This window comes from Pristiophorus japonicus, chromosome 3 (genome assembly GCF_044704955.1).
Source record: "Pristiophorus japonicus isolate sPriJap1 chromosome 3, sPriJap1.hap1, whole genome shotgun sequence".
In the NCBI taxonomy this organism is placed as follows: Eukaryota; Metazoa; Chordata; class Chondrichthyes; family Pristiophoridae; genus Pristiophorus; species Pristiophorus japonicus.
Window position 1 is genome coordinate 194,972,270 of NC_091979.1, and position 22,570 is coordinate 194,994,839.

The 22,570-nt window shown below is 44.5% G+C and overlaps 1 protein-coding gene across 2 annotated transcripts in view; it reads left to right on the plus strand.

Moving 5' to 3' along the window:
* The window catches only part of trak2 (trafficking protein, kinesin binding 2), a 139,413-nt gene extending 123,693 nt beyond the window's left edge, over nucleotides 1-15,720 (plus strand). For both annotated transcript variants that reach the window (XM_070876173.1, XM_070876174.1), the window contains 3 exons: nucleotides 4,932-5,216; nucleotides 7,157-7,256; nucleotides 10,009-15,720. In XM_070876173.1, the coding sequence (XP_070732274.1) occupies nucleotides 4,932-5,216; nucleotides 7,157-7,256; nucleotides 10,009-10,693 (1,070 nt within the window). In that variant the 3' untranslated portion in view covers nucleotides 10,694-15,720. The remainder of the gene's footprint in view (nucleotides 1-4,931; nucleotides 5,217-7,156; nucleotides 7,257-10,008) is intronic.
* The last annotated feature ends 6,850 nt before the right edge of the window (nucleotides 15,721-22,570 follow it).

Here is a 22,570-nt window from a genome sequence, read left to right on the forward strand (position 1 = left end):
TCCGATTGATATTATCTAAGTTTGCTGTTATCACACCCTTTATAATAAACTAGCATTTTCCCTACTACTGATAGGTTAACCGGTCTGTAGTCCCCTGGTTTTCCCCCTCGCTCATTTTTTAAATACTGGGGTTACATTTGCCATCCTCCAATCTGCAGGAACTGTTCCATAACCTATAGAATTTTGGAAGATGACAACCAATGCATCCGCTATTTCCATGGCTACCTCTTTTAGTACTCTGGGATGCAGATTATCAGGTCCTGGGGATTTATCGGCCTTCAGTTCCATTAGTTTCTCCAGCACTATTTTCTTATCAATAATCATTTCCTTTAATTCCTCTTGCTCATTAGACCCGTGGTTCCAAGCATTTCTGGGACGTTATTTGTCTCCTTTTCTGTGAAGACAAAATCAAAGTACTTATTTAATTGTTCTGCGATTTCCTTGTTCCTCATTATAAATTCTCCCGTTTCTGACTGAAAAGGACCTACATTTGTCTAAACTTTGTTTAAACTTTCCCTGGCCTTAATAGGCCTTAATAGGGGGTGCATTTATTTCCCTAAATCTCTCAAATCCCACAAATTTGGGCCTACCTCAGGCGCGAACCTTCACCCATCGGCGACGACCGGATTATCCGCCAACCAGCGGCGACCGAGCCTCCTGCAGCATGTGAGCCTCTTCCCTTCAGCGGCGACCTGGACCTCCTCACTCCTTCGGCGACCGGACCTCTTCTACAGCGAGTGGACCTCCGTTCCTTCAGCGCTGGACCTCTTCTCCCCCACGCTCCTCACAGGCTTTCCTCTCACTCCTGACTGGACGAGGCCGACTCAGCTGCCCCACCGATCCCCGACGACGCCCGATGAGCCTCCGACCTCACGTCTGGGCCTACCTCACGCTCCCCACTGTCCTTAATACTATCTTAATTTCTTTTGTTAGCCACGGTTGGGCCACTTTTCCTTTCGTGTTTTTGCGCCAGAAAGGAATGCATAACTTGCAATTCATGCATTCGTTCCTTAAATGTTAGCCATTGCCTATCCACCGTCATGCCTTTTAATTAATCTTTCCAATCTATCATAGCCAATTCATTCCTCATACCTTCGAAGCTTTCTTTGTTCAGATTTAGAACCCTAATTTCGAATTGCACTACTTCACTTTCCATCTTAATAAAGAATTTAATCATGTTATGGTCACTCTTTCCTAAAGGACCCCGCACAACAAGACTATTAATTAACCCTTTCTCATTGCACAATATCCAATCTCGGATAGCCTGTTCCCTAGTAGGCTCCTCAACATACTGGTCTAAAAAACCATCTCGTACACACTCCAGAAATTCATCCTTCACAGTATTATTACTAATTTGGTTTGGCCAGTCTATAAGTAGATTAAAGTCACCTACGATTACTGTAGTACCCTTGTTACATGCATCTCTAATTTCCTGTTTGATGCCATCCTCTAGGTTACCACTACTGTTTGAAGGCCTGTAGACAACTCCCACCAAAGTTTTCTGCCCCTTGGTGCTCCTTAGCTCCACCCAGACTGATTCTACATCTTGATTTTCTGAGCCAATATCCTTTCTCACTATTGCTCTGATTTCATCCTTTACTAACAACACCACACCACCCCATTTTCCTTTTTGCCTGTCCTTCCTAAATATCGAATATCCTTGGATATTCAGTTCCCAAACCTGGTCACCCTGCAACCATGTCTCCGTAATTGCAACTATATCGTATCCGTTTACATCTATTTGCGCTGTTAATTCGTCTACCTTATTACGAATGCTTCGTGGTTACAGTGCTTTTAGATTTGTCTTTTTAACATTATTAGAATCTTAATATTTTTTTGTACGATAGCCCTATTTGTCTTATCACTTTTTTTCTTACCTGGACCCTATTTGTTAGTGCACTCTTTTGTTTGTGTGCTCTGTCTCTTCCTGACATAATCTGGTTATCCTTGCCACAATCACATTCCTGCATTGCTTCCTTTTCTTTTCTCTTTAGCATTCTAGATTTCTCTCCATTGGGACCACACGCCCGCCTCCCCCCCCCTTATTTTGTTTAAAACCCTGCCTACCTCCCTAGTTATTCGATTCGCTAGAACTCTGGTCCCAGTATAGTTCAGGTGTAGTCCGTCCCCACGGAACAGCTCTATCTGTCCAGAGTATTGGTCCCAGTGCCCCATGAATCGAAACCCACTTGTCCCACACCAACCTCTGAGCCATGCATTCATCTCTCTGATTCTATTGACCCAATGCCAATTTGCTCGTGGCTCTGCTTTTCAATTTAGTCCTGAGCTGCTCAAACTCTCTCAGCAGAACCTCTCTTAGTCCTACCTATGTCATTGGTACCTACGTGTACCACGACAACTGGATCCTCCCCCTCCCACTCCAAGTTCTTTTCCAGCCCGGAGGAGATGTCCTTTATTCTGGCACCGAGTTGGCAACACAGCCTTCGGGACGCACACTCTCAGCTGCAGAGAACCCTATCTATCCCCCTAACTATATTGTCCCCTACTACAACCACAATCTTCTTTACTCCCCCACTTGAATGGCTTTCTGCACCACAGTGCCTTGGTCAGTCTGCTCATCCACCCCGCAGTCTGCACACTTGTCCACAAGGGTTGCAAGAACCTCAAATCTATTGGACAAGTGCAGGGACTGAGGCTCCTGCAATACTATCTCCTGGATCCCCGTACCTGCCTCACTCACAGTCATACCCACCTGTCCCTGACCACGTGTCAATTCTAAAATATTTAATCTAGAAGGTGTGGCTGCCTCCTGGAGCAAAAGGTCCAGGTAACTTTCTCCCTCCCTGATGACTCACAATGTCTGCAGCTCGGAGCCGAAGTTTGTCGAGCTGCAGATGTAGTCATCCTGGACCAAAACGTCCAGAAGCTCCCACATATTGCAGCAGCAACACATCTCCTGTTTTTCCATTATTTAATTTAATTAATTAGTTTAGTATTAATCAAAGTATTTACCTTATATAGTTTATTAAATTAGTTAACTAAAAAGGTTAGTTTTTAAAATTTAGTTTTATGCTATATGTTAACTTAAAAGAAAAACTTAGCCCACAGTCACTACCAATCATGACCTGCCTTACCTGTGATGTCACACTGCAGAGTTCTCCCCACCCGGAGCCATGTGATCTCCTGGGAGAGGCAAAAAACCAGGAAAAAACCCAGGCCAATTGGGGGAAAAAATCTAGGAAAATTCCTCTCCGACCCAACGATGCGATCGAAACTAGTCCAGGAGATCATTCTGGCTGTATTAGATTCCTTGAAGTTGCAAGTTTGCTGCGGCATATCCTAGACAATATTCTGTCCCATTTGTCTAAAGTTTCATCCTGCTCCAATGTTATCAGTGTCATTATGATCAAAACATAGGATTTACAAGCATACCGTTTAATCCAATTTTGCCTACTTATTGTGGTTTAACTGTAGTTGCTACATTAGCTGTTCTGTTTTTGTTCCATATTTAAACCTGAGACGTTGGGCCCAAGTTTCCACATGATTTGCGCCTGATTTTTAGGAGCAACTGGTGGAGAACGGACTATCTTAGAAATCGCAATTTTATTTTCTGCAGTTCTAGTCAGGTAGAACAGTTCTACTTTGGAACAGAATTTTTTCTTCAAAAGGGGGCGTGTCCGGCCACTGAAGCCTGATTTCAAAGTTTCCACAGTGAAAATGTATTCCAAACTAAAGTAGAATGGAGCCAGTGAAGATTTTTGTAGAACTGAAAAAACCTGTTCTACACATTAAAAAATCAGGCGCAGGTTACAAATTAGGCGTCCAGAACGAGGTGGGGGGGGGAAGGGAAGTCATTAAATTCTACAATCAATCCTTATTTACACTTCTACAAATATTATACAAATAAATCCAACCTGAATAAACATTTATAAGCAAAGAAAAGATTAAATAAATCATCTTCCTACCTGTGTGAAAGTGCTTCAGCCATCGTTCGTTCCCGCGGGGGGGTGGGGAAGGAAACCGCCGTTTGTTGCCGTGGAGGGGAGGGAGGGGAAGGAGACAGCGGTTTGTTGCCGCGGAGGGGAGGGAGGGAAAGGAGACAGCGGTTTGTTGCCGCCGCGGAGGGGAGGAGGGGAAGGAGACAGCGGTTTGTTGCCGCGGAGGGGAAGGAGACAACAGTGTGTTGCCGCGGAGGGGAAGGAGACAGCGGTTTGTTGCCGTGGAGGGGAGGGAGGGGAAGGAGACAGCGGTTTGTTGCCGCGGAGGGGAGGGAGGGGAAGGAGACAGCGGTTTGTTGCCGCGGAGGGGAAGGAGACAGCGGTTTGTTGCCGCGGGAGGGAGGGGAAGGAGACAGCAGTTTGTTGCCGTGGAGGGGAGGGAGGGGAAGTAAACCGCCGTTTGTTGCCGTGGAGGGGAGGGAGGGGAAGGAGACAGCGGTTTGTTGCCGCCGCGAAGGGAGGGGGAGGAAACCGCCGTTTGTTGCCGTGGAGGGTGGGGGGGGGAAGGAGACCGTGAGAAGGGTAGCCTCAGTGCTGATGGCAATGTGCTTTTATTAAAAAATGTTCAAAAATTAAACAGCTACAAAGAACTACAAAAATGGCCGAGTGCCAATGTTTCCTTCACACTGAGCATGCGCGAACGCTCCAACGCGCACGCGCAGCGTTGCCGGCAGGAAAAAAACTAATTTAAATAGTACCCACCCCCTCCCACTTACAAAATCGGCGCGAGTGTAGGCTCCGCCCCCCCTGGGCGCCGCGCCAAACAGACAAGGAGCTGCAAAGCGCTCGAGAATAGCGCGTTTTTTTTCTGGCGCTGTTTTAGGCACGAAAAACAGGCGCCCAGCTCGGAGGGGCGCCCGTTTTTTATCCTGTGGAAACTTGGGCCCTTAATATTTATATTGATGTATTTATCTGGTCAAAGCTATAGATTCTTGACCTTTTTTGGTTGTGTCTTCTCCTCCCACTCGGTAGGTTCTATGACATTGCACCAGTGGCAACAATTAGCACAGCCTAACCTAGGCACGATTTTAGACCCGCGACCCGGGGTCCTCACGAAAGGCTTTGAGTTACTGCCAGAAGATAGCATCTACCACTTGTCTGACCTTGAGGAGGACAGCGAGGAAGGAATCACCTTCAAAGCGCAGCACACCTCCACCCCCGAGGATAAGAAGGAAAAGCAGCCACCAAAGGGGCAGGAGCCACCGCCGGATATTTTTCTGCCGATGACTAACTTCTCTACTCATGATGTGACAACTGGTGAGTTGACTGTGGGATAGCTGGTGGGCTAATAAACTGGAGCCTTGCACAATGAGAGCCAATGAGCAAATTATCTTTAGACTTGTATTGGACAGTAATGGGCGTGACCATTTTAAGGGGATTGTATGTCATGTTACTTCCCCCACCCCCACTTTGAAGAAAACCCTGTGATTTTCTTTATTTTTAAAGAGAGATTTATGCAGGCTGTGTCTATAGCCATCAGATCTCACTACTGCACTTACAAAATTGAACTAGCACTGGAGCCGTTCAGTCATGTTGCAAGTGTACTGCGTCATCTAGGTTGCTTGTTCAGCCATCCTTGCACATTTATTTTTCAGAGTGACTGCTGCCAATGAATCGAAAGTTGTGCAGAAGCATTCTGCGCATAAGTGTCAGGCCCCAAGTTTGAAAAAGTAACGTTCACCAAAACAGACGGAGGAACTGATAGTGATAAACACACTTGGCGAGAGTACAATTAAACTCTCTCAATCTGACAACATCCTCGTTAAATTGTACTGGATGTTTTAGCAGTTCATTCTGATGAATTAATCACTCAGCTGCCACTCTCCTCGCGTTCCTTCTCCGCCCTCCCTCTCGTTTTCCTCCCTAGTATCTTTGTCTAGCGCTGCTCTCTTCATCTCTCTGCACTGTCTCTACTCTCTTTCTCAATGATCCTTTTCCCAACCGATTAAATCCTGTGCTTGCATTCTGTTCACCAGCCGTGTGTTCAAACCACAACAGAGGACCTGATGGCGATAAACACACACCGTGAGAATACCATAAAACACTCTCAAGCTCACAACATCCTAATATCACCTTCAAGTCACATTTCAGACCTCACAATGCCTGAAATTTCCACCCCTCACCATTCTCACTAATCTGTGGAAAGTCTGGCGAGAACGAGCACAAAAACACTAACATGCGCAACTACTTCCGGTACGTTGGCAGCCCAGTTGCAGCTGTAGAAGCAGGGCATGGATACATGTGCGTTGCTGAAGCATCTCCCTTTGTCAGAAATGAGGAGTTGAGGAATGCACAGTGTTTGAAGAGGGGCAACTGATTGCATTTTTACTTCTAATTTACTCAAATTAATAGGCTTTACAACATTGAATGTCAGATGTCACCAATTTATTAAGCATACAATAAATAAACATACACACAACAGCAGCACCTACAACTAAACCTTGCGAGTTTAAGCTGGAGAATTCAGATACGTTGCAGTTCCCAGCTCGATACACAGGTTGATCAGACCTTAATCGAATTCTAAAGTATCTGTTGCAACACCCACTTTTTATACTTTTTTATCGCCCCTTCAACGTGATAATTTGCACGCTTTTTATAGTATTTATCATTCAACACTGAATTAATTTTGTTCTGTCCTTGCAATATACTCTTTTTACTTGACTACAGTCCCTAACTTTGCAGATCTAGGCTATGATATTTCTCAGGCAGGTACTTATCTCCAAGATCTCCCTTCTCATGGATGAGCAAAGAGCTTTTCTGCCTTTTTAACAAACTAAAGGCTAAATGCGAACGGTACTACAATATGAAGAGTAACTGGGATCCAGTCCCAGATAGATGTTATGCACGAGGACCATAACTCAAAGCTCAGATCTGTTCATGTCCTGCCCAGTGATATTGCTGTGTGCTCTGTTGACTATCTTGATTGTACTCTGGGACTGCGTGGTGAGGTAACTCCCTGCAGGAAGAAAGATCTGAGGTTGATAGAGTGGGCCACTCTATCCCATCCTTGTGGCTGCTTATTCATGGTGTTGCTAGACTCTGCAAATTTCTCACTTGGCAAGTGGGTGTATGGCACAGATGAAAGACCAAGAGAGAATGTATTTTGAAAATGGGGTAATTGAAATGTTCAAACCATGCTATTTGTGTTTTGAAATTGGCACCATTGCTGGTGTGAAAAATTCTCTCTCTGTTCTTAGTGCGGAATCCAGGCAAATGTCTGTCACAGACCAACTCTACTTACACCTTCACCACTTGCAGGATTCTCCATCCCACGGATATCGCTCAAGTCACAACCAGGTGAAATGTTAACCTGCACTGTTGTTTTCCTATAGAACTATCCTCTCCATTAATCACCTGTCCTGTTTAATGCATTATTTTTGACACTGTGTGAACATTGAATGAAAGGGGAAAATTTGCCAGGATGCTATTATAGGATCATAGAATCATACAGCACAGAAGGAGGTCATTTGGCTCATCGTGCCTGTGCCGGCTCTTTGAAAGAGCTATCTAATTATTCCCACTCCCCCTGCTCTTTCCCCATAGCCCTGCAAATTTTTCCTTTACAAATATATATCCAATTCATTTTTGAACATTACTATTGAATCTGCTTCCTCTAGCCTTTCAGGCAGTGCATTCCAGATCATCATAATTCGCTAAGTTTTTAAAAAAATCTCATCTTCTCTCTAGTTCTTTTGCCAATTACCTTAAATCTGTGTCCCCTGGTTAATGGCCCTCTTTCAGTAGAAACAGTTTCTCCTTATTTACTCTATCAAAACCCTCCATAATTTTGAGCACCTCCCCTTAACATTCTCTGCTCTAAGGAGAACAATCCCAGTTTCTCTCATCAAATGATTTATTTTTAAGTACTTTTATGAGCAATCCTAATGCAATGTGACAAGCAATACATTTTGAAGCTTGTTTAAGTGTGGTGATGCACATATTTTTAAAGAAAGGTAGGAAAAAATTATCTTGGTGTAGTCGGTATTCTGTTAAGCATACATACCATTACAACCCAGGATTAAACTGGCCAACTGATGCACCATCACGAGAGGGGAGAATTTAGTTCAGGGGAGTTAGTGGGGCCAGAGTCTGGTTTATTGCAGGCAAATTATGTACTTAGTGAAGTATAATATCCTATAGTTCTAAATTTCCTGTGACTGGCTGTGTTGAACTTTATGGACAGCTTTGGAGTAGGCCATTCAGTCCCTCAAGTTTGTTCCGCCATTCAGTTAGATCATGGCTGATCTGTATCTTAATTCCATCGACCCATCTTGGTTCCATATCCCTTAATAATCTTGACTTTAAAAAAAAAAAAAATCTTTCCATCTCAATTTTGAAATTTTGAATTGACCCTCAGCATCAACAGCTTTCTGGGAGAAGAGAGTTCTGGATTTCCACTGCCCTTTGTGTGAAGAAGTACTCCCTGACATCACCCCTGAACAGCCTAGCTCTAATTTTAAGGTTATGCCCCCTTGTTCTGGACTTCCCCATCAGAGGAAATAGTTTCTATCAAACCCATCAACTCCTTTAATCATTTTAAGCATCTCAATTGGATCATCCCTTATTCTTCCATAATCGAGGGAGTACAAGCCCAGTCTATGCAACCTGTTGTCATAATTTCAACCTTTTAGCCCCAGTATCATTCTGACAACATTGCATTATCAACTGTTGCCCAGTAAGAGTTTGGTCATGACTGCATGAACTCTTCACTTTGCAGCCTTCCATTCCATCAGTGATACTGAATTTAATCCGTATTCAGCTGTGAAGAGGGCAGTGGGCTTAATTCACTGCTGTTTCATCCCTTGAAAATGTTTTAACTATTATTTTGTTTCCTTACCCAGAGACAGGTGAGAATGTGGAACTCGCTACCACAAGGAATATTTGAGGAAATAACATAGATGCATTTAAGGGGAAACTAGATAAGCACATCAGAAAGAAAGGAATAGAAAGGTATATTGAAAAGATGAGATGAAAAAGGGTAGGAGGAGGCTTGTGTGGAGCATAAGCACCAGCATAGATCAGTTGGGCTGAATGGCCTGTTTCAGTGCTATCGTGCTATGTAATTCTGTCTAAGGATCTTTATTCAAAATACTTGGCTAAATGTCTGCTAACCTTTCCGATTGAGAACCTTACTTAACCTATAAGGTTTTACGTGGTGAATCAAGCTGCACGAGAATAGTATTCAAACACTTTATTTACCACACAAAATTTTTATGTGACATTTCTATTTTAACAGGAGTTAAAATGGTGGACAAAAGAATTTCTTAGGAATGCATTATCGTATGCTAATGGGTGTCAGCCGTGGCTTGGTGGTAGCACTCTCGCCTCCGAATTAGAAAGTCACGGGTTCAAATCCCACTCCAGAAACATGAGCACATAATCTAGACTGACATTCCTGTGCAGTACTGAAGGGAGTGCGTCACAGGCAGAGGTGCTGTCTTTTGGATAAGATGTTAAACCAAGGCCCTCAGGTCTGGCACATCAGGTGATCGTAAAAGATCCTACAGCACTATTTTGAAGAAGTGTCCTGGCAAATATTTATCCCAACATCAATTTTAATTTAAATAAAAAGATTATCTGTTCATTATCACACTTCAGTTTGTGGGATCTTGCCGAGTGCAAATTGGCTGCTGTGTTTCCTACATTACAATAGTGACTACACTTCAAAAGTACTTAATTCGCTGTGAAGGGCTTTGGGCTGTCCTGAGTCGTGAAAGGCGCAATATAAGTGCAAGTCTCCTTTTTTTTTCTTTTTCTCTTTCTTTCCTTCTTTCCTTCAAGTGCCAGCTTGGAAACAAACTAAATCAGGCAATTGGGTAATACAATACACAAAGCCAAATCTTGGATTGCCAGGATTCCTCCAAGTAACAGTGGGTGGCTTTCTCATGGGTTAGAGTACAGAGTGGTACTGCTACATGATGGAGAAATCCACGACCTGTTTGCTAGCCTACCTGGTCCTTAAGCTCATGCTGCTTTGTGAAATAAATATATCTAAAGGAAGTTTGACGATGAAAGCTTGTTCAATTTATCTCTGTGTTCTTCATTTTAGCTTCATGTATGCTCCAGTGCCAAATACAGGGGGCTCATCTGTAAACGTGGTCACCAGTCCAAGCACCCCACTAGCTTCTTGCCGCCCAAGCATTGGTGAATCCTTCACGAAGAAGAGGGAGTTGACTACCACTCTGAGCAGCACCAGCAGCCTGACAAAACTCCTGCATGATCGTGGGATCTCCGCTGGTGTTTATCATTGCCCCCTGTCGAAAAGTCCACCCGTGGTTCGCCCCAAAACGTTAGCCATACCCCGCACCCCACCAAACTCTCCCTCCTGCTCCCCATGCCCGTCGCCATTGCCCTTCGACGCACGGGGAGCTATCGACAACTTCCTCGCTTCACGACCCGCAGAGACGCTACTGCACGAGGTGTACTGCCTGAAGCCTGGGCGGAGCCATGCGGATTCCGCTCCTGTCAGTCTGAACTTGGTCAAGAAGCTGCAAAGAATGGGAATTGCTCAAGCAGTCAACCCATGGAACGCTCCAGAACCTGCTGAAAGCCAAAAGTGCAAGAGCAGGCAGGAATCGGCGATGTTCATGGGGACCAGCAGCACCCTTTTGGGGGGTCTGAGGCGGAACCAGAGCCTCCCCAGTGTGATTGGTGGACTTGGTATTTCAGTACCAAAAATGGGCAGCTTAAGCGAAGAGAAGACTGAAAACAAGTTGGCTTTACCAGCACAGTGATAGCTGATGCAGTATCACTGATGTGAATGGGTTCCCCATCCCCTTCCACCACCCCTGAGCAATTTGAACTGGAAGAAAGGGTTTTGCTTTTTTATGTTGTTGAGAGGCTCCTGAAAGTTTGAAGATGGTGAGCGTATGTGAGGGAGCAGAGAAGGGAAACCGAGCTGGAGAAAGAAATGGAATGGTTTAGAGGTGAGAGGGTAAATGAAGGGAATTGATTAATGATGAGGTAAGGGCAGAGGAGAGAAGTGAAATAAAAGGCTGCGAGTTTTGAGGGTTTGTAAAGGGACCAATGAAAATGAGGTAATGACACATGAGCTGGAGTGACAGCTCGACACTAATTGGCGAAAGTAACTCCGAACTAAGCACAATTCCTCGACTCGCATCTTTTCCTAGGAAATTATTTTGGTGTTTGCTTCGGGCATTTGACAGTAGAGCACAAAAAAATATTATAGCACACTCCAGAAAGGTTTATATGGGAAAGAAGCACAGTTTTAGCTGCCACTTGCAGTGCTGTCAAACTGTTATGAATCAGTCTGCTGCTGAAGAATCCCTGGCAACCCCGATACAAGGTGAGCCTTGCTGTATTTCTTCTTCCACTCCTCGCACTGCACCACCACCTTTTGAGCTGACGTGCATTTTTAAATCACACATACTTTGACCATTTTTAGAGCACAGTCACCAGAACAGAACCTGTTTTGCTACATCATTTTGAAAAGAAATGTAAATAATCCTTTTTCTTCTACACCCATTCTCCATATCATACATTATATTTGTAACTTAACTTCATAACCCTTATTAAATGCTTTGGGGTGGTTTGGGCATTCTAGAACCCTGTTTGACAAGACACTTAGCCCTTTTTTGACCTGAAAATAGGAAACTAGCAGCCTCGAGATATTGCACAATCTTTTTTGACAGTACTGCAATCAGTTAGAAAACCATCGCAGTATGTCGAACTTGAAGGGCTGAGCTAATCAAATATACCTAACTGGGAATTTGTGGCTCCCAGTGATGCCGCAATATGAGCATCTGACCGCACAATGCATAGCCAACCACCACAAAGGCAGCCTTGACAACATGCGAGGGACTGAAGACCATTCCGATTAAAACCATATGTATTAAATGACGTGTATCTGGGAGTGACTATATAATGGGAGCAGTGGGGGCATGTTACTATTGTAACTCGAGCTTTACTGTCGAAGTATATGTGAACTGATAAGTTACTGCTTTATATAAACTCCTAAGGTGTCCATGTTTTGCTCTGTATACTTATCTATTCTAATGTAATATGGGACGAATGGCTGAATTTATTTTCAATCTGCCAAAACCTGCGAAAATCTCAGGTGTACTTACTCGCAATGGAAGTAGAATTTGAGCTGGTTATAATTTTGGATTGCCACAAGTTTTGTCCCCCTCGTACTGTGTACATTTGGCCTGTGTGTTTTAAGTGCGGTGGGAGGGATGGCATGGGTAGAAAAACACGGGGCTGAATGGTGGAGCTATAGCTTCCCTCTTGAATTTTTGAGGTGTAGAATGTAAGGGCAGAAATTGACAGAAAAATCTACAAAATGCAGATGTGAAATTCACCACAGCCAAAAAGCATGTGCTTTCATTCAATTTTATGCAGTTTAAAAAAACAAAATAAACCCAGATGGTAGAGTGAAAGGGATGTGGGGAAACTTTAGGTAGTCCAAGCTGATTTTTCAACCCAAGTATGGTGCCTGGTGTCATGGTCTTGAACTTTAATAGGTTTTTGAAGTTATTAATGGCACAGTACATATTGATTCTATTTTATTTATAACGCACATACGTTCTGATATTTTTTTTAAGGAAGCATTGTTGGTTTTGGTTGCTTCACTGTAATCTAGAACCCCTCTCTCCCCAGAGCCAGTCATTAGCCTGTGCGTTGACCAATGAGGAAGAGGTTTGGTTGAAGGGAAGTGGTGACAAATCTTATCTACCCACAAAGTTAGGGTTGCGAACTTGGAGCGAATATACTCCAGGAGGTTTCATCACATGACCTCTCGCCTCCAACCAACCCGGCCCCACGCTGCCACTATTGTTTGCCCTCGCGGTGCCTTGCCTACCCACCCCAATCGGAAAAGGAACAGAATCTTTGTTACCCCATTGGATGATTATTGACTGACAGTCAAGCAGCTGTTTTCCCATCGCCGATATTTTTATAAGTTAAAAACGAAAGTGTTAAAATAATTTTTTTTTAAACTTCGTGATTTTTCTCCAAATATTTAATTCCTGGAAACTCCAGGATAATCCGGGAGGGTTGGGAGCCTTACCCAGGGCACAGTTTTTGTGTTCATTTTTTCAATTAAATTAGATTTTGTGTATATTTACAATGTTACCCATAATCTGCAAAGCCACAATTTAAAAACAAATCTAAGGCTGAGCGGTACTGTTTTCCTCAACACAGGCTAATCAGAACCCACCTTTGTATGAAGTAGAATGTAAATAGCTCTGCTTCCCGACGAGCTGCGAAGGTTGGGTGCGGTCTGTGGCAGAACTCATTTAGTTGCTCCTTTCCAGATGTTTAAGCTGCAGGTCTGTCTGGAATAGACACATCAACATAAATCGGAAAATAACTTGGGCTGATATCAATGCTCAAAAGCTGGACAGTGCAGACTAAAAACTGCATCCAGTAATGGTTCAGAATGGGCAAGTTACGTGCCATACTACGAGGTTCTTGTCAACTAGCAATGAAATAAGCAAATCGCACTAATTTTGCATGGTTTTGCACTTTTTTAAAAAAAAATTAAAAATGCACTTTAAAAAAAAAAATTCAGTGTTATCCTGAATAATATAGAGAAACCCGTGGAAATCTAAAAAATTAAAATTTGCAGAATAAGCTTAAAATTTTTTTTAGCCGTTCAAACGCCTCCAGTTCTCAAAGATTTGAGGTTTACTTCCTGTTTGTGGCTTGCAGATATGTTTTGTTTACTTAGCGAACGGGACCATAAAATGCACTAAACTCCGATTAGGAGTGCATTGTGTATACTGTTCTCAGTTGGGTTGTACTGTGCACAAAGCCAGGCGATCATCTGGGATTGTTTATTGGAGAAGGGCACAGTAATTACTTGAAACTTGCCGTTTGAAGTCACATGATTGCAATAAACAGACAATGAAGATGCCCTTTGGCATCTCCCAAGATGCATGCAGCAGACTTGACATTCGAACACGGCATATGGAGATACCAAATTTACTAACTTGTCGGTCACTGCTAGTTTAGAAACACATCAAGCTATTGGCCCCAAGAAGAACAAATTCCACCTTTAACACTTGCATTTTGATGTGAGTCTTGTATTTCAGGCATATGTATGTGTGGATTCACATCTATTTAAAAAGGGAGTTGCAATCCACTTTCTTTCGTGAAGTGGTTAGATTAGGACCAAGCATGACGTAGCCTGGTCCAGGTTTCACCTGCCTTCATACCCAGATTATGAGCTGGATATGAGCACCTCCCTCAAGCTGGGAGCCCTGAGCCCAGTTGCGTAGTTGGCATGTTACTGCAAATTTCTGAGAGCAGTACAGTGGGCGGGGGGGGAAAGCTGCTTGATGTTGGAAGGAGGAGGAGCATGTTAATGTACCGCAGCGGACTTGGCACCTTGCTTCCTTTGGATATTACCCTCAACAAAGTGTTCTGATTGTAGCAGTGCCCGCCCGCTGTGTAAACATCAGACTGGACTTGGAGCAGAATGTCCCTTTGTCAAGTCCTGTGACAAATCTTGTGACTAGTTTCTACTAGGCTTTCTAAAGGAAGTCGCGGCAGTCTTGATCTAAAGCTTGTGATTGGTGGGGCTAGGTGTGGTTGTTGTAAAGCCTATTTATAAGCGGACAGGTCACACTGGGTTCTCTCAGATCCGAGGCAACCAATTGATGATTCAAATGTGGAATGCTGTTAAAGAAAAATGCACCCAAAGTGAGGGGAGAACTAACTTAAAGAAAAGTAGCTGTTAAACTCTAAATGAACAGATTTTGAAATCTCTACTGTTTTACCCTGTCATGGCTTGTCGATTTATGGACTATGTTTAAATGCAGATCTTCTATGGTGTGGGAATTGATGACCATTTGCGTTCACATGCAAGTGAGATATTGGCAAGCAGTGCACATTTTCAATTTAAACTCCTCCTGCGAAGGAAGCACAGGTGTAAATGGGAAGTTTTTTTTGTTTAGATGCTGTATTTGAGGATCTGGTCTTACTCCGCTGCCTTAAAGATGGCACATCTCGTTTAGTCTGAACGATCCTGCTTTAAATACGGCCCGGCCGCCGATTCCAAGTCCCTGAGGTCCCCCATAGTTTAGGAAGGGCTGGGAGAGAAGGAAGCATTCATTTATACTGCGCTCGGTTAAGTTTGAATCCTGATGCCGCCATTGTTGCTTCTACTTAGCTTGCATGTTTCGTTTATATATTTTACATATATATATAAAAATAGGATTGTGATTGTAGGCTGACCAAAGATTAGCGTGATGTTGGAACCGTGTGACCGAGGGGCAGAGGAGCCAGTCCCTGGACCAGTTTGCCCAGAAGTAGACAAAAGTCTGGAGAGAGAGGGTATTTTTTCCGATTTGATCGGGTCTCGGTTAGTCTTTGCTGAGCTTGCGCCAACCATCTGCATCATTGAATTTCCTTAGAAAGTCTCCGGGTAAATTCTAGCACTAAAGTTTTTTTTTGGTGGGGGGGGGGGGCATTTATTTTGTCCAAGTAAATGGATAGCTTGACTTGCTGCTGTACAAAGTTACTACTTGGTGTGTTCCTCCCTCGTTTACTTACGCCACTGGTCGAGAAATTAAACTTTTGGGGCCTATTTTGACACCTGGCTAGATTTAGTTGATGCCTCAGTCCTTGAGGTTTACCTCCTAGAACTACCCTGAAAAGAATGAATGCAATTGTTTTCACCAAATCTGTCATTTGTTATGCATTATTTGATATTTATTGTAATAATTGATGTAACTACAAAAATACGTGGGATTTCTGAGTCACTTCAATTCCTAAATAAAACGTTTTGTAAATTTCCCTTGTGACTTTTTTGCTTTATTTCACAATGTGAGCACCCACCTTACTGATCAATACTGCCATGGTGAAAGGCACACACAGGTTGGATTGTCAAGTCACACAGGGCCAGGCACATCGGGTGTGTTTGTCTCGGTGGTATTGAGATTCCTCCAGCTGCTTTCGCCTCCACAGTCGAGCGGGACCGGTGGCTGAAGGGAAGCCGAGATGCCAACGGGATCGAATCAGCTCAATGAAAAGCTGGTCCCAGGACAGGCACACCGCGCTGCTTAGAGGGAACGGATGGTTGGTATGTACTCGGTAGGGTCCAAACCTGAGTTGGTCGGCCACCATCGATGGGGGGAGCAAAGTCTTGGCGGCAGGAAAGTCCAGTAGGTTGAAGATCAGTTGAAGAGGCGTACGAAACCATAGGCCTTACACTAAACATCCATAAGGCAAAGGTCCTCCACCAACCTGACCGCCGCATAGCACTGCCTCCCCCCCGCACCCCCACATCAAAATCCACAGCAAGGCCTTGGACAACGTGGACCATTTTCCATACCTCAGGAGCCCACTGTCAGCAAGACGTCGATGACTAGATCCAACACCGCCTCCAGTGTACCAGCGCAGCCTTCGGTCGCCTGAGGAAGACCAGGACTTCAAATCTGGCACCAAACTTATGGTCTACAGGACAGTAGTGATACCCACCCTCCTATATGACTATACGGAAGTGCATCCGAGAGAGTGCTGAGCTCCTCGAGTCTTGTCGCCAAGAGCATGCAGAAATCAAGCGCAGGCAGCGGAAAGAGCATGCAGCAAACCTGTCCCACCCACCCCTTCCCTTAACGACTATTTGTCCCACCTGTGACAGTGACTGTGGTTCTCGTATTGGACTGTTCAGCCACCTAAGAACTCATGTTAAGAGTGGAAGCAAGTCTTCCTCGATTCAGAGGGACTGCCTATGATGATGATGTTATGGCTCAGAGACATGGACTATATATACAGCAGACATCTCAAAATATTGGAGAATTATCAGCAGCGCTGTCTTCGCAAGATCCTGCAAATCCATTGGGAGGACAGACGCGCCATCGGTGTTCTCGATCAGGCCAAAGTCCCCAGCATCGAAGCACTGACCACGCTCGATCAGCTCTGTTGGGCGGGCCACATCGTCCACATGCCCAACACGAGACTCCCAAAGCAAGTACTCTACTCGGAGCTTTGTCATGGCAATCGAGCCCCAGGTGGGCAGAGGAAACGCTTCAAGGACACCCTTAAAGCCTCCTTGATAAAGTGCAACATCCCCACCGGCACCTGGGAATCCCTGGCCCAAGATGGCCCAAAATGGTGGAAGAGCATCCGGGAGGGCGCTGAGCACCTCGAATCTCATCACCGAGAACAAGCAGAGAAACCAAACACAGACAGCGGAAGGAGCATGCGTCAACCCAGGCTCTCCAACACTCTCCCCCACCCCCTTTCAATCTACCCCACCTGTGACAGAGACTGTAATTCCTGCATTGGACTCTTCAGCCACCTGAGAACTCACTTATAGAGTGGAAGCAAGTCTTCCTCGACTCTGAGGAACTGCCTATGATGATGATACTGAGCACATTGAGTTGGAGACAGTGAATGGAGCTTTACATCGAATATAACGGGGAAAACAGCCCACTTCCCAGCACATCTTTCACTGCAAGAAGCAATGAGAATAGTGCACAATTTCAGAAAGATGACACTGCAATTGGTATTACAGACAATCCGAGTTTCAACACTGGCACAGACCAGTTGAGCCGAATGGCCTGTTTCTGTACTGTAGACTCCCAGGCAAGCATTTAATATTACATAGGATCAGGAGCCCATTCAGCCCCAATGAGATCATGACTGATCTGTAACCTAACTCCATAAAGCACAACAATAAAATGGCCTTTTCTGCAACATTATCACTCGGTTTTTTAACTTAACCTTTCCCATCACTTGCAACTAATCTTGATATTGTATTGAGTCTCTATTCCATAAGCAATTCTTTTGCCTCCAGCTCACATCCTCTATTCGTCTTATCTCCCAGCATCGAAGCACTGACCACACTTGATTATTCCGCTGGGCGAGCCATATTGTTCGCATGCCAGAGACAAGACTCCCAAAGCAAGCGCTCTACTCTGAACTCCTTCACGGCAAACGAAGGTGGGCAGAGGAAATGTACAAGGACACCCTCAAAGCCTCCCTGATAAAGTGCAACATCCCCACTGACACCTGGGAGTCCCTGGCCAAAGACTGCGCTAAGTGGAGGAAGAGCGTCTGGGAGGGTGCTGAGCTCCTCGAGTCTCGTCGCCAAGAGCATGCAGAAAGCAAATGCAGGCAGCAGAAGAAGCGTGCGGCATACCAGTCCCACCCACCCTTTCCTCCAACCGCAGGGCTCAGTGCTGGGACTCCAGCTATTTATAATATAGTTCAATGATTTAGATGAAGGAATTGAGTGTAATATCTCCAAATTTGCAGATGACACTAAGCTGGGTGGCAGTGTGAGCTGTGAGGAGGATGCTAAGAGGCTGCAGGGTGACTTGGATAGGTTAGGTGAGTGGGCAAATGCATGGCAGATGCAGTATAATGTGGATAAATGTGAGGTTATTCACTTTGGTGGAAAAAACACGAAGGCAGAATATTATCTGAATGGCGGCAGATTAGGAAAAGGGGAGGTGCAACGAGACCTGGGTGTCATGGTACATCAGTCATTGAAAGTTGGCATGCAGGTACAGCAGGTGATGAAGAAGGCAAATGGTATGTTGGCCTTCATAGCTAGGGGATTTGAGTATAGGAGCAGGGAGGTCTTACTCCAGTTGTACAGGGCCTTGGTGAGGCCTCACCTGGAGTATTGTGTTCAGTTTTGGTCTCCTAATCTGAGGAAGGACGTTCTTGCTATTGAGGGAGTGCAACGAAGGTTCACCAGACTGATTCCCGTGATGGCAGGACTTGCATATGAGGAGAGACTAGATCGACTGGTCCTGTATTCACTGGAGTTTAAAAGGATGAGAGGAGATCGCCAGGAAACATAAAATTCTGACGGTCTGGACAGGTTAGATGCAGGAAAAATGTTCCCGATGTTTGGGAAGTCCGGAACCAGGGGACCGAGTCTAAGGATAAGGGATAGGCCATTTAGGATTGAGATGAGGAGAAACTTCTTCACTCAGAATTGTTAACCTGTGGAATTCCCTGCCGCAGAGAGTTGTTGATGCCAGTTCATTGGATATATTCAAGAGGGAGTTAGATATGGCCCTTACGGCTAAAGGGATCAAGGGAGAGAAAGCAGGAAAGGGGTACTGAGGTGAATGATCAGCCATGATTTTATTGAATAGTGGTGCAGGCTCGAAGGGCCAAATGGCCTACTCCTGCACCTATTTTCTATGTCACTATTTAAACTATTGCCGTACACTTATACTGGTGGCGACTGAGAGTCCACCTGACTGGAAGACGTTTGCGGCACTGATGCTTAAGACCATCGTCACCCTGACCGGATTTTATCTTTAAAGCCTTAAAAGCGATGCCCCAGTGATGGGGCAGAGTGCCTTCTATCTGTTGGCAGGTGCCGGATGAGGCTGTGTTAGTGACTTGTTTCTCTGCAATGTCCAAACTGTCGATCCAGGGGCCCACCACCCACCCAAGCTATAGCCCCAGATTATGGTTCGAATAAAACGCCAATGAAGCACGATGCTGAAGAGTAAATAACTCGGGGATTCCAGCACTCCCTTGTGATGTGACCAGCAGACAGATTGGAAAACTCATGACTTTGACACCCCTCAATTCTGCTCAACTGTTAATAGTCGAAGCAAAGAAAATATTTTTGTGACCTCGCTCTCATAGCAACAGTCAGAGGCCCAGCGTTACACATCCCGAGAACAATGACCTTTATGACCTGCGAGGTCTACCTGTTTGTTTCATGGTCACTGGTTACTAAGACTGAGAAACATTCTGCGGTCGCCGTGGTGACTGTTTGCTTTTTAGACGCGGATTCCAGTCGATTGCTCCCTTTGACCACGTTGAGTTGGGAACTTCCCCTGTCTAGGTGGCGGGAAATCGTACACCCGATGTCCACCTGAAAGCTCTGCAAACGGCCGTCTAGTTCTCGTTCTGTGCAGGTCAGTGTTCTCCCGTACTCAGGTTGGGGTTATAAACAGAAGAGTGATTCACAATGTGACCATGGACCATTGACTCAATCCGATAGTGGCATCAAGAAATTATTTCCATGTGTTTGAGTTTATGTAAGAAAAATGAAAGACAGGAAAAGACCCTCCGGTCTCGCCAGCCTGTCCCACGCAATTTTGATACGTGCATCATTCCCCAGCCCACTCGAAAGCATGTGATCTCCTGGCAAACCAAAAAAAACAGATTTAAAAACCCAGACTAATTTGAGGAAAAAAAGATTTGGGAAATTCCTCTCTGATAGATCCTCATTAGGCGATCAAAACTAGTCCAGGTGATCACTCTGACCCTGAAACTTTCAGTATCTACCTTTTGTACGAGCTGATCTCCGCCCAGAAACAGGTCCAGCTCCCGCTTCAAGGAATCCAGCGAATCAGTCTCCACCACACAAGTTCGGCATTGTCCCAGAGGCCCACTGTTCTGGAAAAAAAAAACACCTTGTGACATCTAACTTAGATCTGGCCTTAGACAACTTAAATGTATGATCCCGATCCTCCGTAACCTATTTACAATAGCTTGGATTTATATAGCACCTTTAATATAGTAAAATGTCCTAAAGCACTTCACAGAAGTGTTATGAAACAAAATTTGACATTCAGCCACGTAAGGAGATACTGGCCTGGAAATCCCAGCCTCCTCGGGTCCATACTGAATGTGTACGGTCCCAGGAAGGCATTGCAAAAGCCGGTTTTCAGCGCACAATGCACATGCTCCAGCTTGACAGATCCTTCGCATCTCGAGAGCGAGGACATTCGCATAGACAATGTTGCGGTATTTACCCATATCTAGCCCAGCGGATGTCCTGAAAACTCTTGCGTCTGATAAGAGCAGATGCATAGCCTACTTTTACAGGCGTAAGAGTATTAAAACACAATGTATTAAAAAACATTGTAAAATAAAATTTAAAAAACACATTTTATTGTTAAAAACCCTGCCCACTTAAGGTAAGTTTCTTTTTTATAAATAGGAGCAGGAGTAGGCCATACGGCCCCAGGAGCCTGCTCCACCATTTCATCATCATCATAGTCAGTCCCTTTTAATACGATCAAGGCCGATCTGATCATGGACTCAGGTCCATTTCACTGCCTGCTCCCCATAACCCCTTATTCCCTTATTGGTTAAGAAACTGTCTATCTCTATCTTAAATTTATTCAATGTCCCAGCTTCTACAGCAACGAATTCCACAGATTTACAATCCTCTGAGAGAAGAAATTCCTCCTCATCTCAGTTTTAAATGGGCAGCTCCATATTTTAAGATTATGCCCTCTAGTTTTAGTCTCCCCTATCAGTGGAAACATCCTCTCTGCATCCACCTTGTCAAGCCCCCTCACAATCTTACACGTTTCAATAAGATCACCTCTCATTCTTCTGAATTCCAATGAGTAGAGGCCCAACCTACTCAACCTTTCCTCATGTCAACCACCTCATCTCCAGAATCAACCTAGTGAACCTTCTCTGAACTGCCTCCAAAGCAAGTATATCCTTTTGTAAATATAGAAACCAAAACTGCACGCAGTATTCCAGATATGGCCTCACCAACTGTAGCAAGACTTCCCTGCTTTTATACTCCATCCCCTTTGCAGTAAAGGCCAAGATTCCATTGGTCTTCCTGATCACTTGCTGTAACTGCATACTACTAACCTTTTGTGTTTCATGGACCAGGAGCCCCCAGGTCCTGCTGTACTGCAGCACTTTGCAATTTTTCTCCTTTTAATTAATAACTTGCTCTTTGAATTTTCTGCCAAAGTGCATACCTCACACTTGCCAACATTACTCCATTTGCCAAATTTTTGCCCACTCACTTAGCCTGTCTATGTCCTTTTGCAGATTTTTTGTGTTCTCCTCACACATTGCTTTTCCTCCCATCTTTGTATCATCAGCAAACTTGGCTACGTTACACTTGGTCTCTTCATCCAAGTCGTTAATATAGATTGTAAATAATTGGGGTTCCAGCACTGATCCCTGCATTAGTTACTAATTGCCAACCCGAGAATGAACCATTTATCCCGACTGACTCTTTTCTGTTAGTTAGCCAATCCTCTATCCATGGTAATATATTAGCCCCAACCCCATTAACTTTTATCTTGTGCAATAACCTTTTATGTGGCACCTTGTCAAATGCCTTCTGGGAGTCCAAATACTCCACATCCACTGGTTCCCCTTTATCCACCCTGTTTGTCACATCCTCAAAGAATTCCAGCAAATTTGTCAAACATGACTTCCCCTTCATAAATCCATGTTGACTCTGCCTGACTGAATTATGCTTTTCCAAGCGTCCTGCTACTGCTTCTTTAATAATGCACTCCAACATTTATCAACCACAGATGTTAGGCTAACTGGTCTATAGTTTCCTGCTTTTTGTCTGCCTCCTTTTTTAAATAGGTACATTACATTTGCAGTTTTCCAATCTGCTGAGACCTCCCCAGAATCCAGGGAATTTTGGTAAATTACAACCATTGCATCCACTATCCCTGCCGCTACTCCCTAGACCCTAGGATGCAAGCCATCAGGTCCAGGGGATTTATCTGCCTTTAGTCCCATTATCTTACTGAGTACCACCTCCTTTGTGATTGTGTGAAGTTCCTCTCCCCTATAGCCCCTTAACTATCCACTGTTGGGAAAAATTTAGTGTCCTCCACCGTAAAGACTGATACAAAATATTTGTTCAGAGTTTCTGCTATCTCCAT